General features: G+C 36.3%; 1 protein-coding gene across 3 annotated transcripts; it reads left to right on the plus strand.

The window, feature by feature from the left end:
* The first annotated feature begins 481 nt into the window (after nt 1–481).
* Nucleotides 482–16,201, plus strand: zgc:162952 (PKc_LIMK_like_unk domain-containing protein). Of its 3 annotated transcripts, XM_056257396.1 has the most exons (10): nt 482–734; nt 1,204–1,310; nt 7,523–7,716; nt 8,407–8,528; nt 10,589–10,637; nt 11,244–11,393; nt 14,303–14,470; nt 14,580–14,663; nt 14,779–14,865; nt 14,999–16,201. In XM_056257396.1, exons 2-10 carry the CDS (start codon nt 1,280–1,282, stop codon nt 15,098–15,100), a joined length of 987 nt encoding a protein of 328 aa, XP_056113371.1. In that variant the 5' UTR covers nt 482–734; nt 1,204–1,279; the 3' UTR covers nt 15,101–16,201. The 3 variants fall into 3 exon arrangements, with proteins under 3 accessions (XP_056113371.1, XP_056113372.1, XP_056113373.1); XM_056257397.1 differs by lacking the exon at nt 1,204–1,310 and having other exon boundaries at nt 483–734; XM_056257398.1 differs by lacking the exons at nt 482–734; nt 1,204–1,310 and adding an exon at nt 1,901–1,919.
* Nucleotides 16,202–16,648: the final 447 nt, after the last annotated feature.

Genomic DNA, 16,648 nt, shown 5'->3' on the forward strand with positions numbered 1-16,648 from the left:
GTGCCACAAACGTTGCCACAACGTAAATGTAGCGGCTTTCTTTATAAAAAAATAAATTAAAAAAAACCACAATGGAATAGTAAAATTGGTCTGTTAATTAGATTACAGCAAAGCGCTGAATTGTGTTTAAGTAAAAACGCGACTTTGATCTCCTTCAACAACTTTCGTTTTTGTAAAATAAACTAATTGAACAAGTCACCTAGTTTAATTAAATTAATGCCGATGGAGTTGACACGCTTAAGTTAAAACGGTCTCTCTTGTATAGCCAGGGCTCTGTGTAGGCTATAGCCTACACGCAAATGGTCACTAAATGAATCTGTTTGGTGAAGAGATTCAAAATATTCGAGTCATTGAACAAAATCACACCACTAGTTCTGAGTAGCTCACACTGGTTTTGAAGCTGCATGGACCTACAGGTGGGTGGGGCTGAACGTAACAATTATGACGTCATGGCAACTGGCTCCCACTACACTGCCTAGCCCATTAAACATAGACCGCTTTAAACCCTGTTAAGCAGTTGTAAGTCTGAAGGAGAGCGGGTTCGCAGTATTTGAGGATTGTCGGGTTGAGTGACGGTAAATGGACTCATTCAAGAACAGAAGCGCAGTAGAAGCAAACGATGTCACCGTTTGTCTCCGACTAGAACTTGTTTGGGGGTTGTAGTCGATTTTATTTGATCGCTGAGCAATCAATCAATCAGCAGCGGAGGTGAAGACGCCGGGGTGCTTTTTGCTGTGAGTAAGAGATTGATTTTTATCGGGTAGGCTAGCTATTGCTAGGATGTTATGCACCTTGATTATTTTCCTACTTGGTGTGTGTGTGTGTGTGTGTGTGTGTGTGTGTGTGTGTGTGTGTGTGTGAGTGAAATTATAATAAACTAGGCTACACGTGCACATGTTTAAAACATTTCTGCTGGTTAACAACCGCATCTTGGTCCATGCATCCACCCACTCATCCGTCTGTCATTTTGTTCTCATTTAAATTTTGACTAATATGATGCGACACTTATGTGCACCAAGAACTAGCCTATTTCAGAGCTCTGTCATTGTGCGATGTGATTTTACACTTTATCAGAGTTTGTTGCTTTTAAAATGTCTTGTCGGTTCAGTGTGCTGTTTCTATGTCCTTGCTGATTCTGTTACATTTCTATGTTTTGTGTGTCTCTGTTCATGGTTGCTTCTATGTGTGTCCCTTTTCTTATAGCTTCTGTCATATAGGCACTTCACAGCTTGTCTGTGTTTTGAGCTCCGGCGGACGCCTCTCCTCCACCCACCTCAAGATGCACATGAATAGCTTATTAAACCAGTGCAGTAAGTAACAATACTATAGGAATTAATCAATGTTTTGTAAAAAAAAAAAAAAAAAAAAAATATATATATATATATACTGTTCACGAAACAGCTAGCTGTCCTTAAAAACATGCTGCTACTCTGTACACCTGCATGTGTCATGAAGAACAGGTTTTCTACTTTGCTCTGCCTAATGTATTCAATCAACTCAGAGATGCCTGGCTCAATAGAGAGGTTTGATAATCCTCACTTGACCTTTCTCATCTCAGTATGGCTGGGAATAAGTTAGTGGATTCACATTGAGAATGTCATGAAGAGAATTCGTCAGAATATGTTCCCAGAGCTTTTAGTGACGTGCTCTACCCCAGAGTTGAAGTCTTGTGACACATGTCAGTGTCTCATTACTGAGTGTTTCAGACAAGGCAACAGTGCAATAGAGTACCATCATGGTTAAAACATAGTTATTGTCTCTGGCATTGTGTTGTTGTCTTGTGTGTTGTACTCCACTATTTTTTATTCTTGAGTTTATATCTTTCGGTCTGTGCCCTCCTGTTGACATAGCTGAGATCATCCCTGCCCTTTGGTGTGTGAGAGAGGAAAACGTAGCTTTCCTCCCATCTCCTTCCAAAAGTGCACTGCCCAGTCCTGTCTCTCTCCTATAAAACGGCAAAGGACTGTTCTAAAAAGTACTTCCTTCTATTTCCACACTTTATACTGTCTTATTTGTCTTTACTAAATGCAGCATATATGTATGTAGTTGTTGATGCTTGTTGAGCACAGAATCGTGAAGCACAAACATGTGATGCTGTAAGAGTCAGGAGTCAAAGTCAAGGGTAGACTAACAAAAAGAAGCAAACCTCAGAAGATAATTGCTTTGATTATAGGAAGTATGTGATGTTTATTGATCGAACCTTGAGATGTGCTTGGAGACAAGTTAAGAAGTGTGTGATTAGAGACTGAATCCTTCTGATAACATAAGAGTGCTCACATACAACCGGATAATCAAAGGATGATGTGTAGTATACAAGCAACAGCATTTACATGCATATTATATATTATCGTTCAAATGTTTGGGGTCAGTAAGTTTATTTATATGTTTTTATTGTTTTGAAAGAAACTTATTCTTTTATTCAGAGAGGACATTAAATTGTTCAAAATTGACAGTTAAAGGGTTAGTTCACCCAAAAATGAAAATTCTGTCAGTAATTACTCACCCTCATGTTGTTCCAACCCTGTAAGACCTTCGTTCATCTTCGGAACACGAATTAAGATATTTTTGATGAAATCTGAGAGCTGGATCACTCCTCCATAGGCTTCTTCAGGGATTGAACTTGCAGGCCCCGAAAAGTTATTAAAGACATCGTTAAAATAGTCCAAGTGACTACAGTGGCTCAATCTTAAGTTTATCAAACGACGAGAACACTTTTTGTGCGCAAAAAACCCCTAAAATAACGACTTTATTTCAACTATTCATTTCCTTCTCTGTGGGCCTCGAGTCAGTTCACTAGTGTAATAGCATAAGCTTCTGTTGTTGTACGTCACACGCATCACGCACATGACCAGCGTCGGCCAATAGTGAGCCTACGTGTGACGTAGCTCTACGCAATCACACTACGTTAACTGATTAGAGGCCCACAGAGAAGGAAATGAATAGTTGAAATAAAGTCGTTATTTTTGTTTGTCTTTGCGCACAAAAAGTATTCTCGTCGCTTGATAAACTTAAGGTTGAGCCACTGTAGTCACTTGGACTATTTTAACGACGTCTTTAATAACTTTTCGGGGCCGGCAAATTCAATCCCTGAAGAAGCCTATGGACTAGTATGGAGGAGTGATCCAGCTCTCAGATTTAATAAAAAATATCTTAATTCGTGTTCCGAAGATGAACGAAGGTCTTACAGGGTTGGAACAACATGAGGGTGAGTAAATACTGACAGAATTTTCATTTTTGGGTGAACTAACCCTTTAAAGACGGTTACAATTTTTTTTTTCATATTATGTGTTCTTTTGAACTTTCTATTCATCAAAGAACCCTGAAAAAGATTTCCTCAAAAGTTTTCCTTAAAAATATTAAGCAGTTACAAGCAACATTTAAGGTTAAAAAAATAATATTTCTTGAGCACCAAATCGGAATATATGAGAATGATTTCTGAAGGATCATGTGACACTAAGGGTGGAGTTGTGGCTGCTGAAAACTCGGTTCTAAAAAAAACTCAGGAAATTTGGATTTAAAATATTTACAAATAAATTGTAATATTTCACAATATTACTTTTTATCAAATAATTGCAGCCCTTGTGAGCATAATAAACTTATTTTAAAAACATTTAAGAAAATCTTACCAACCCTAAACATTTGGACAATAATAGTGTATGATATTACAGTTTCAAAATACCTAATATGTAGTTATTTAGGCCTCGTTTTTGAATAGTTTTAGTGTATGTATTGCAAAAGAGCAAAATCATTCTTCTCTCATCACAGGGTTTATTTTTCATAGTAGCGGAGCCTTTCCATGCTTTAGCTTAGATACTATATATTACTGATACCGTATATAAGTTCAGCAGATATACTGTAAGCTTCTCTGGATCAGTTATTTTGTCCCTGCTTGCAAATGTAGCCTATTAGGCAGCAAATCATTGTGACAAAGCAGTCTCTGTTCAGAGTCATTATTGGGAAACTAGATTTCTCTTGCTGTTCCTTTGATTGATTTTTTTTTCCTCCAGACAGGTGGGCTCCAGTCTTAACGAAATCATTACGACTAGTCATCGTACCTAAATTGCTTAAATTTAGTTTGATCAATTCAACATGCTCCCAAAACTCCAAGAAAAAAAAAAAGACAGGCAGAGATGGAAAAGAGAAAAACATCAGTAAGACTTCTGACATTTTTGATGGTTGGTATGCCACTGTGCTGAATGTTGTTTAGTGTAGAGAGTGGGAGAGAATGTGAGGGGGAGATCTCTGGAGCGACGCCAAAGCTCCCTCTTCTCCAACAGATTCAGTCTGGAACAGACCTCGGCTTCTGCCCCTGCAGTTCACACCAATCCCAGCAGCCACATGAGAAAACCGTGTGCAGAGAGAGGGAGAACTTGTCGTGATGTGGATTAAAAGAATGCAACAAAAACAAATAGATGGCATGTTGTGTGTAGACGCATATTATGGTGCGATTATGGACAATAGTATGAAGTGATTTACTTGGTGTGAATTTCATGACTTGATCATGTGACGTCCTCGCATGTTCTTATCACGGTCTCTCATCTCTGTTCTGGCCTAGGCTTTTCTGAGAATGTTCAGGACCCATTTCTAATGTTACTGCTGCTTCTGACCTTTTCTTATAGCATATTCTATCCTCAAAAAAATAAGATCAGTGTTATTGTTAACTAAAATTTTTAAATGGTTTTCATTAATTGAAATATAGTTGAAATAAAATGATGAATCTTACATAAAACCTAAAATTAAAAATGTTGGCTTGGCAACTAACTGAAATCTAATTTGAAGCATTACATTACTAAGACTGAAATAAAAAATAAGTTCAAGATAAATATAGAAATGACAAGCAACCGACTTACTGAAAATGAAAAACATAATATTTTAAATAAAATGTATTATTATTAATAAATACTATAAAGGCATTTAAATAATGATGATGATAACTAGATATTAAGATCACATATTTTTTTATTAATCCAACATCTGACCAATTAAGAAATCTAACTGCATGCAAAGTGATACTAACATCTAAATTCAGGCTTTTTTCCCCCCCTTTCAAGGTTGAAAACATGCCGCATTCTTCCTGTGTTGATCAGACAAACAACTGTTCACCTGATACCAAGAGCAGATCTGTTTTAATGTTTTATAAGAGATGTATATTATTTCTAGTCCTGTATAGCTTCTACATAACTCATTTCGTCATATTACTGCATTCTGAAGCATTAGTGTTCCTGTAAAAGTCTAAGTTGAGGTTTGATTTCCTCTCGTGTGCATGTGAAGGCAGGTTGCGGGCCTCATGATGGCATCCTCTGACGTGCTGCGTGCTGTGTAAACTTTGAGTCAGTGTCTCCTTTTGACCTGCATATTTCACAAACCCTGAGTCTCCTATGCGAGGGCAGACGTTAGCTTCCACTTAGATAGCGGCTGTTTCCTCCCAGAGTAAATGGGAGGTTGAAACCCCTTCCTTTAGTGAATTTTATCACTGTAATGTTAACTTGTGGTTTGTCTAAAACTAAATCAGCTTGCATGCTTGAACTCCAGTGGAGATGTCAGCTGTTATAAATCAGTCTGTACTAGGATGTTCCCTGGGATATGTTTTATTTGATTATTGTCATTATTTTCTGAATGTACCATCATGTACTCAAACTTCATTTGAGGTCTGATGTCAAAAATAGTGAGTCTGTATTGTAAGCGTACACAAAAGCTTTAGACTAGAGGAACCTCCAAAAGTCTAAAGTCACTCTTGGAGTCTTTTATTTATCATTCTGGCATTAGCCTAAGTATAGCAAATGGTGGATGGAAGAGACGAGTTAGGATTGCACTCTAAGCATTTAGCTTTTTAGTGAGGTTGTAAAACTGAAAGGGCTGTGATTGTGCGTCTGCTGCTGGAAACACAAAGACTGCATGTGTGCGCTGTACCCTTGATGAATACCGCTAGATGATTCCCGCTTAAGTGACAAAGCCCGGCGGGTTGTGTAAGCGTGCCACTCCGTGCTGTTTCCCGGCAGCATCATTGGGCTGTGATGACAGTCCCCATTGACTTCAACGCCCCACTTTATTCTCAGTGTCTCCCCAACATGGAAATACTGATGCATTAAGTTGCAAGCACAAGTCTAGACCCCAGATATTATATGAACCAAGAGTGAACTGACACTAACCTAGTGCTGCTGATTGTGTTTTTAGATATTAGAGAATACTTGTTTTACTAGAGTTTATACTGTGTAATTTTTTTTTTTTTTTTTACCCAGAGTTTTGTTTTTCATCGTTTATATTTTTGCTGAATTTGCTCAACCACAGTAATGTGCGACACTGTCTGTTTCATGTTGCAAATATCCTGTGTCGGTTTGAGTCAGACTTCCAACCCATACAGTATATAATATATAAGTCTCCTATGCTCTTCAAGGCTGCATTTATTTGTTAAAAATACAATAAAAACTGATATTATGAAAGAGCATTACAAATAACTCTTTTCACGAGTTTTTGGCAGCCATTGTTTCAGTCTTCAGTTGCATGATCCTTCAGAAATCATTGTAAAATGCTCATTTAGTGCTAAAGAAACATTTCTTGTTATTATTGCAGTTGTGTTGCTTAATATTTTTGGAGGAATTGCACACAAAAAAAAAAATGAATATATAATGAAATATAATTTCTTGCAGAAAAATCTCACTGACCTCAAACTTTTGAGCGGTACATTACATTGTTTAAAAGCCTTCTTACCATTTACGATAGGCAGTTAAAGTGAAAATCAAAATTGTCATTTTATTCATCTTCAAGTTGTTCAAAACCCATATGACTTCCTTTGTATGCTTTTGCTGTATGCAGTTAAACTCAGCAAAGTGTCAATGGGCTCCAAAAAGGACATAAAACACAATATAAATAAATATATCCCTATTGTCTGTGGTCACTGTGTTCTTCTGATAAAAGATCAGACTGTGCATTCTTCTAAATATCACCTTTTTTCATTTACGAAAGAGTTTGGAGTTACAAGAAGATGAGTAAATGATTACAGAATTTTCACTTTTGTGTGAACTAACCTTTTAAATGTATCTCAATGAGTCTCAGCAGTACATTTTTTTTGTAAGTTGTTGAGGTCTCATTTGTGTTTTGATCAAGAACAGTCCATCATTCACCTGCATGAATCTTTATCTGCATGCTGTCCATGGCTATTTTAAGACATCGTTCTTCTGTCACTTTTATACCCCGCTGCAGCAGACGAGAGCCTTCCTACTCATTGAGCTAATCCAGTACTCGCTGTATGAGCTTCAAACCAAGAGCTTCACTTTCATACATACACACACTGCTTCCTTTAGAAACCAGCTACTAATTATTTGGCAGTTTAAGCTTTGCGCTTGCTTGATAAATATTTAAAGAGGCATTTCACAAAGAATTCTTTGATTTAAAAGATTATTACACGTTTTTCAGTAAATGTTAGACTTTTTTTAACATCGTATTCTATCACTGAATTGCCTTTAAGCACTCCTTGTGGAAAGCTTTGGTGTTTCTCTCAACACTTTGTGTGTTCGGTTCTCAGCGGAGATCTCCAGGATGTGTGAGGTGGACGTTTCGTCTGAGCCCACCAGCCCGACGCTGTATAGAGAGTCTTCTGATACATACTGCCATGTGGACCGCTGGCAGAAGCTACGCACAGCCGTCCGCAAGCTAGAGTTCTGGGAAAACTTTACACATGAGCTGATTGGCAGTGGCTTTTTTTCAAAGGTTTACAAGGTAATGCTCAAAATATCTTGAATCTGATGACATGAATCTGTCTGTGATTTAATAATATATGTGCAGTAGGTGCTAAGAAATTTTGGCAGTCATGAATTATCTGCTTAGTCCTTTAACACATTGTCATTTTTCGCAACAAAAAAAGCAGTGTACACTTTTAACTACCTCATGCATATTGATTTATTTTGTTACTCAATTTTATTGCATAATATTTTACACAATTCTATCATAAATGTTTCATAGTGAAGTCCATCAACAAGAATGAAGAAGAGTGAAAAATTCAATCTTAATGGAAATTACTTGTAATCATCCTATTGTAGTGCAGAAGGTCTCCCAGTGTGCTGTATATATTTGTGTGTGTATTTGAATGGCACTCATACAGTGCAGTATTGTAGTCCTACTAATTAGGACATATTTGTCAGCTAAGCCCAGTTTGAGGTGGCCCTTGTGCCGAGTACACCATACCCATTAATGGGTTCCTGATGAGTCCCTGCTGTGTAAATTACATAAGCGATGATTGCACAGCTCAACTGTCTCAGCAGTTCTGTCCCTTCCTGTATATTAACATGGAAGCTTTGCTCTTTGATTGTACTGTAGAGAGCGATCGGAATGTTTTAATACCTCTTTAGGATTCATTCCCTTCCCCTCTCTTCTGTTTTTCATTTTATTGTCACTTTACTTTATTTTCAGGTCATCCACAACACCACACGGAAGGTGATGGTAGTAAAGATCTATAAGAATGATGTTGATCAGGACAGCATTGTAAGAGAAATCAGCCTTCTGCAGAAACTCTCACACCCCAACATAGTGAGGTATCCCTGAATTAATACATTTTTTGATTTATTCATGATATGATGATCATTTTTTGCTTCATCAGAATGGGATGACACTTGGAGACTTTTGTCGCATTAGCTATGTGAACAAAATAAATAATCAAGGACATGATTCGGATATGTCAAAGGGTAAAAAAAAAAAATCACACTTGGCTCCTTCACGGTCAGGAATAGACCGACATTAATTGGAAATTAAAAAAAAAATATTAAAAAAACTCAGAGAATCCTTTGGTACAACTACAAATCAGCCACTGTGCAGAAAACAGTGCACAGCATAAAAGGGTGACACTCAATATATAAATATCAATATATCTAATACATCCAAAATAGACGCATCCCCCCACCCCTCACCCCACACATATCCTTGCACAGACACGCACAACACATTATTATACACGCACAAATGAACTGGTGTGGCTGTAACAATATTGTAAAATTGAGCCAAAAGACTCAAATAAGAGGTTGAAATCAGATCAGACCCAGATTGATTAAGCTGTGATAAAGCATACCTGTTCAGTTTTGTTACATTTTTATTGAATTTTGATGCTATGTGTTACAAAATGTCCTCTGTGTTCAGGTTTAACTGTAGTAAAATGAATGCAAAAACTGACACTTCAAATCAACATAATAAAAATTTATCGAAACCTTGACAAAAAGAATGTCTAAGTATAAATCCAAATCCTTAAAAATAAGTATTTATTTCTAAAAACCACAAAAATATTTATTAGCCACTTTATATAGAACTATACAGGCATCTAGTGGTTACACCATGGCATTTCATAAGTTTTTCTTTATTTACTCCCACCAGATGCTACTAATCTACCTTCAAAATTGGCCTTGTCTCTATTATAACATGGAATACTGGTTTAATTGAAATATAATAAAAAATATATTTAGTAAATTAATGTACATTTTTATTTTTTAATAGTGATTTTTTTTTTAATTATAAATATTGCAAAGCATCTTAAAATCCCCTAAAAATTCTAATAATAATCAAAAAATATTATTGAGCAGAAATATATTATATTGGTTTTCCTGGAAAAAAGTTACATTTCAAGGCTTCGGTCACTTTTGACCGTGAAGAAGCCAAGTGTGACCCCTAAACAAAGAGGGCCAGAGGGTTAAATAATATTTATAGCATATAACTATTGTCTACAGAAAGGAGTTTTTTTGTTTTGTTTTTTTTTAACCCTGACAAAGGTCTGTTGATATTCGGTTTTATTATTTTTGCTTTCCATTCTCCTTTTTTATGTACACTGTGTATTTACACTATCAGTCAAAAGTTTAGACCCACTGGACTGGTTGTACTGTGTTATCTTAAAACCTTTTAATCTATTCTAAAGTATTTTGCTTTAAGGCTTGCAATTAATGAATTAGCCTTTTTTTGCCTATACTATTATTCTGAAACTGTTGAAAACTGTAATCGTGAAGTTTGAGTAGGTGTTTCCAAAACTTTAACTGGTAATGTATGTGTACATATATGACCTTAGATTAAAATGCAAGATACTATACAAGATTTTGAAGAATTCTGACAAGCCTGTTAAAGGTTAGAAGTCACACCAAGCCCTGTCCAGCACAGCACTGTTAAACTGCTATTAATCCTGCACTGTGACGTGTGTTTGTCTAAGAAATCTCAGAATGGCTTTTTTTCCAGTGCGTTATGGAAGGACAGAGCCATATTCAAAACTGTCTGGAAAGTTGAGATAAATGTACACTGCCAGCTGTCATCAACATATTACAGATGACAGTCGTGTTTACCCATGAACAGAACTGCTGAACCAAATGAGGTCACCATGATTGTGAAATATTACGTTTACCCATGTTCATTGCTTCACTGATTCATGGTTCTCTAATATATTAGTGATGACAAATGAATGCTTGAACATAACTTTTTTACTCAAAGTAACTTACCATTTCTATACATTTGTTGAGCATTTGACAAATGATTTGGACTGTCTTTTAACTTGCTCAACATTGCAATTTTAGGGAACATGTCATACCGATGGCTCGTATCCACCTCTTTCATCTCTTTTTTTCAGGTATCTGGGTATTTGTGTCAAAGAGGACAAGCTGTACCCAATTCTGGAGGTGAGATCTCCATCTTAGCCTCAAAATGAAATGGTTTGTTTCGCAGTTTGAATTTATTTTATGCATTTTAGTGTGCTTAGAAATGTCCCAAAGATATGATGCTTTGTAATTGCACATGTGATTTGCATTTGTTTATCAGGGCCCAACAATATGGATTTTTTTTTCTGCTTTCTCTGCCACTAATATATACATTTCAGAAAATAGTTATATTTGACATTTCTCTATTTACTACCAATAATTAATCACATATTAGATAAAAACAATTAAATGTTAGATATTGAAAAATAATTAATAAATAATAAAATTCATATAACATTTAATTTAATGCAACATTTAATTATTAAATATTAATCAGCTTTCATTACATGCAAAATCAAACAGGACATTTCTACATATGAAACAAATAGAGCTAAGGAGTGGAAAATATTTTGTTGTTTTATATAAACTTTACCTTTTGTTTTTATCATTTTGTTTTATTTTATATTTGTATTACATTACACTGTCCCTAGAGACTTCCTTATTGTTGAGACCTGCACATAAATATAAGAATAAAAGTGAAAGTGTTTGTTTGTTTCTTTCCCTCTCTGACTGTGTTTCTCTTGACAGTACGTCAGTGGAGGATGTTTAGAGGAGCTGTTGGCCAGGAAAGACATGCCTCTGTGCTGGAGAGAGAAAGTTGACCTGGCCTCTGACATCACCAGAGGGATGATTTACCTCCACTACAAGAACATCTATCACAGAGATCTGAACTCTAAGGTACAGCAGGACTCTTAATCGCACTCATCTTTAGTGACGAACAGACGGTACATATAAAATGAGAATGGAAAGCATAGATAATATAACCGAACAGCAATCATCAGATGTCAGAGAATGGTTGTCTAGTCTTTACATGGAATTCTCCCCTGAGAAATACAGCAGACATAGATGTTTGCGTCAGAGTGTCATTGGTTGCCAGGATTCACAGAAGTGCTCACCAAACCTGGGGTGAAGGGCGAGGCAACAAGGCCAGTCCACTGTGATGGTAATAAACTCTCCCACTCAGTCTTTCTGTCACATACACACTCTCTCCCCAACCCTTCCCATCTCATTTGAAAATGCAAAATGCACAAACAGTGTATAGGCTCGCAGACACCCCCCCCCCCCCCCCTTACCCTCGTCTCTGTGCCACTGCCTATTTGTCAGCTATTCAGATATGAACAATGAGCAAACAAAAATGCCAGCCACACGGTTTACACAACCGTGACATCTAGCACATCGGTTAGAGGGATCATTGATTGGTTTCCACTGGCATTTGACTGTGGGAAGATGTCAGAAAATAGAAGCTATTACAGTTGACTTCTTCCCTAAAGCTGGTGTTTTTAAGAGCTTGTGGAACATTCATTTAGAGGAGGTGAAAGGGTTCATCAAGCTGAATGGCACAAAGTGTTACAGAACTACAGGATTTAAATATGGGATCAAACATTTGCAAAGAGATTCATATGCACATTTGCTAGAGATACACAAATACATGTAAGATAATAAAACATTTAATGTCTGTGTACAGTGCTTAACAAAATGTATTAGTTTATTATTTATTATAAAATGTAGTATTTATCATTTTTATCTAAATCATTTTATCTTATCTTTTTTATCTTATCATTTATATATAAAAAAAAAACACTTTTTTAATGTAGAATTTTTATTTTTTCATATTGAGTCAAACAGCAACCTCAGTACTTTTCTTTTAAACCCACCCATTAGCTGCTCAGCCAAAGGGTGTTGCAACACTTGGCATATGCATGAGCTACTGCTCTAAATTTGGAGGCTTCTAGGCTCAGGGCTGTGCTTGGAGTTTTCTTAGTCCTGTAATCATAGGTCAGTTTTTGGGATGGAGGCTTAGCTGAGGTTTCTAATTCAATCCAGATGCAGAACTTACTGTTTTATCCATCAGCACTTTCTTCTCCAAGATTCCCACTGGTCTTATGTAACGTCTCGGTTGTACCTGGAGTCCCCTTACTCTGGTCAGCTTCAGTGTCTCCTCATTTGCCTTTCCTCTAAAATAACAGCCCATTTTTATTATACCCACAATAATTTAGTTTTAAACTGATATTCAGACTAAATGGTATGCTTGTAGCCATGACACATCATCGCTAGAGACCATTCAAACTGAAAGTGAGGTATAACATTGCATATTGGTACCCCAGGGGTGTTAGAGAGATGGAGGAGAGGAGTTGTAGTTGGTCCAGACCCTTTGGCGAGGTACAGGGTCAGCTGATTAATTCATTAAATTTGAGCCTGGGAGTTTTGCTTCCGCTGCTAAGCACATTGTCTCCAAAGGCACATTACATGCTACAGATAATAAAGAACAAAATGGCTGTCATGTATCCTATTTATGCATTTTATGCATTTTAAAGCTCTGCAAGTGAACGCCGTCTTGTGGTGCCATCTCATAGAGGCACAAAATCTCTTTCTCTGACCTTTTTCTGGTCTGTTCCATGCTGGTGGAATGACCTGCCCAACTCAACCAGAGCTGCGGAGTCCGTGACCATTTTCAAGAAACGGCTGAAGAGGCATCTTTTTCGGCAACACTTGATCCATTAATACTAACACTTTATCTTCTATTCTATATCTATTATCTTTAAAAAAAAAAGTACACGTACTGCGTTAGATAAACTGGGAAGGGTCATAGCATTTGCATATTGTTGACCTATTGTTAGTTTAACTGCTTCTATTGTTCTCATTTGTAAGTCCCTTTGGATAAAAGCGTCTGCTAAATGTAAATGCATTTGAACTGTGTTGCATTTAGATGCCATTTACCTTATGTATTTAGTTTACGTTGAAACTAAAAGTCCACAGTCAAGTCAGTCTGCACAGGTTCAAACCTTTAGTTTGTGTTTATTTAGACACTGTATTTTAAATGTCTGCTATATAAATGTGATATTATGCATTTAGATTTTGGATATGCTGTGTAAGAGTTTTTGGAGAAGATTGAGAATGAGTCATGAAACTTTATGCGAGTTTTTGCTGCCCCCTTTTGGCAGTGAAGGAAAAACACTCACTTTAAAATTATTCTGTAACCCAGAATGTGGTTATTTAAAATTTAAGCATTTTGTTTTTCCTTGCTATATCTGGTATATTTGATTTAAAATAATTTAATGACATATATGACCTCATTATTTAAAAGGAAAGTTAATATTAATTCATAACATGCAGTTATTTATTAGCAAATCTAATGCCATGTACTCTATTGTTTTAAAGTTTGAAGTCTTCAAAGAAATGAATACTTTTATTCAGCAAGAAAGCATTACATTTATCAAAAGTGACTGTAAATATATTTATAAGGTTACAAAAGATTTATATTTCAAATAAATGCTGTTCTTTTGAACTTTGTCCTGAAACAAAATATGTAAATAATAATAAACAATGTGAAGCAGCACACCTATTTCCAACTTTGGTAATAATAAGAAATGTTTTTTGAGCACCAAATCAGCATATTAGAATGATTTCTGAAGGATCATGTGACACTGGTGGCAAAGCTGTATTTTCAGCATCATTACTCTAGTCTTCAGAGGAATAAATTGCATTTTAAAATAGAAAAGAGTTATTTTAAATTGTAATAATATTTGACAATATTACTGTTTTTACTGTATTATATTTTTACTGTAGTATGTTTGTGTCTCCCAAAGAATTGTCTAATAAGGGTGACCACGAGGGGCAGAGAAGCGCTCGTGACTGATTTTGGTCTGGCTCGAGAGGTGGTAGAACTTCCTGCAAAGGACAGGAAGCTTTCACTCGTGGGCTCCGCCTTCTGGATGGCCCCTGAGATGCTGCGCGGGGAGCCCTACGACCGCAAGGTGATGACTCAAAAATGCCAGAACAAGATGTGAAATTGTGCTCCTGTGAACACAGTGTTTTAAAGCATTGGTTGTTCTCGCTTGATGATTTTGCTTTATGTAATGTTAGGTGGATGTGTTCTCTTTTGGAATTGTTCTGTGTGAAATTCTGGCTAGGATCCCAGCAGACCCAGAAATCCTTCCAAGAACACGGGTGAATATAAATAGCATTATTGACACGATTGAATGCCACATCCAGTATCAGAAGCACCTTATTTTTTTTCATAAAATCTACCAAGTATGCATTTATGATTGTGTGTGTGTGGCAGGATTACGGCCTGGATGTGTCCGCGTTCAGGAAAATGGTCAGTGGGTGTCCTCAGCATCTTTTGGAGCTGGCAGCCAGCTGCTGTCTGGTAAGTGACCTTTTGTGTGTATAAAAATGGACACTCATTTCCTCTATCAGTTATGCTTAAAAGCTAACAAACCCTGTTCCCTGTAAAAGGATGTTATGCATTACCATCTGAAAGTCTGTTCTGTCTCATGCAGATAGAGGCTTTCCGGAGACCCTCTTTCACAGAGCTTCAAGACGAGTTGGGTGAAATTGCTGAGACTTTGGAGACTGCTGGCACCGATCTCACCACAGGCTGATCTGCGGCACAGCCTCGGGTGTCCCATCAGCTCTGCAAATGGACTTAGACTTAAGCACAATGACAAATGCAGCAGTACTGCAGATTTCTTTCTGAGCTGTTTGCATTGAAAGAGCAAAAGGTCGTTATTTATTATGAACGTTCTGCAAGTAACAGATGGCCTACACTTCAACTTTAGCACAGCTGTACATGGTATACTATTACTATATATTGCACACAGTATATATATATACTAAAAGAAATGTTGTATCAGGTTCCAGCTAAAGTCTTTAGCTGTTTGCAGTGTCATTTACAAAGCTACAGATTTTCAAACAAATTGCTATTTCTGTTTTGCATATCTGTTAGATTTTAAAACAACCCTAAATTAGGTTCTGAGGCTTAAGATAATCAATAATAAAAGGACTAATTTGAGGGTCACAAGTTTGAAATAACCAAATAATATTTTCATAGGTTTTAGTAAATCTATACATGATCAGTATAAATTAAATTGTACACGAAAAAGTAATTTTATAAGTATTTTGGTACCAGTTGCCTGAAAAGGAAAAAAGTGCATTTGTATTGCTGACTTATATAAGTGATATATTTCAAGAAGTGAAGTGTGTACCTTTCTTTACTTATAAGCAATTTGTACAGAATCAAGCACTCATCACTTGTGGGTTTGCCTCCACTGTGAGCTGAGCTACTGATCTTTGGAAATTCTCCAGAACTCACCAGCCACCACAGGATGAGGCCCATTTCCTGCCTTAAAGGGCTTCTGTGTTGCTGTTCTCTATTGTAGTGCTCTCATTTGGGCTGAGTGTTTGAGGAACCTTATCTTTTTTTTTTTCCATTTGCAACACCCAAACAAAACTTAAGTGTTCATTCTTATTTGTCATGTGTTGTGAATTTCAGTACTCGTACCAGAAGTGTGAGATGGTACTAAGCCAACTCCAATTGACAGTGACATCAAACACTTGACATTTCTCTTAAAACAAGTCTTGACATAATATGGTCATATGGGCCCTAACTAAATGAATGTGCGATTTGTGTACAAATCAGAAAAAAAAGAACTCACATTTTGAAATCAATATACCTAACCAACTTGGCAATGTTGGATTGTTTTCATTGAAACATTTAAAAAAACATTTTTGAATCATTTGAATTTTTGATATTGGTAACGCTTTACAATAAGGTCTCATTTGTTAACATTAGTTAATGTATTAACTAACTTGAACTAACAATGAGCAATGCATTTGTTACAGTATTTATTCATCTTTGTTAATGTTAGTTGATAAAAATCCAGCTGTTCATTGTTTCTTTATGTTAGTTCACAGTGTATTGTTAACAAATATACAACTTTTGATTTTAATAATGTGTTAGTAAATTTTGAAATCAACATAACTTTTACAGCATTTATTAATCTTACATGGTTATTGTTCATTGTTAGTTCATGTTAATAAAAGGCTATTGTAAAGAGTTACCTTAATATTTATATACGTTGTGCTCAGCTGTTATTTCAGTTTTTACTCATTATGCTTTAGATGCCTGTCATTTGCCTCTTGAACATTGG

This window comes from Rhinichthys klamathensis, unplaced genomic scaffold (genome assembly GCF_029890125.1).
Source record: "Rhinichthys klamathensis goyatoka isolate OS25496 unplaced genomic scaffold, OSU_Roscu_1.1 h1tg000137l_1, whole genome shotgun sequence".
NCBI lineage: Eukaryota > Metazoa > Chordata > Actinopteri > Cypriniformes > Leuciscidae > Rhinichthys > Rhinichthys klamathensis.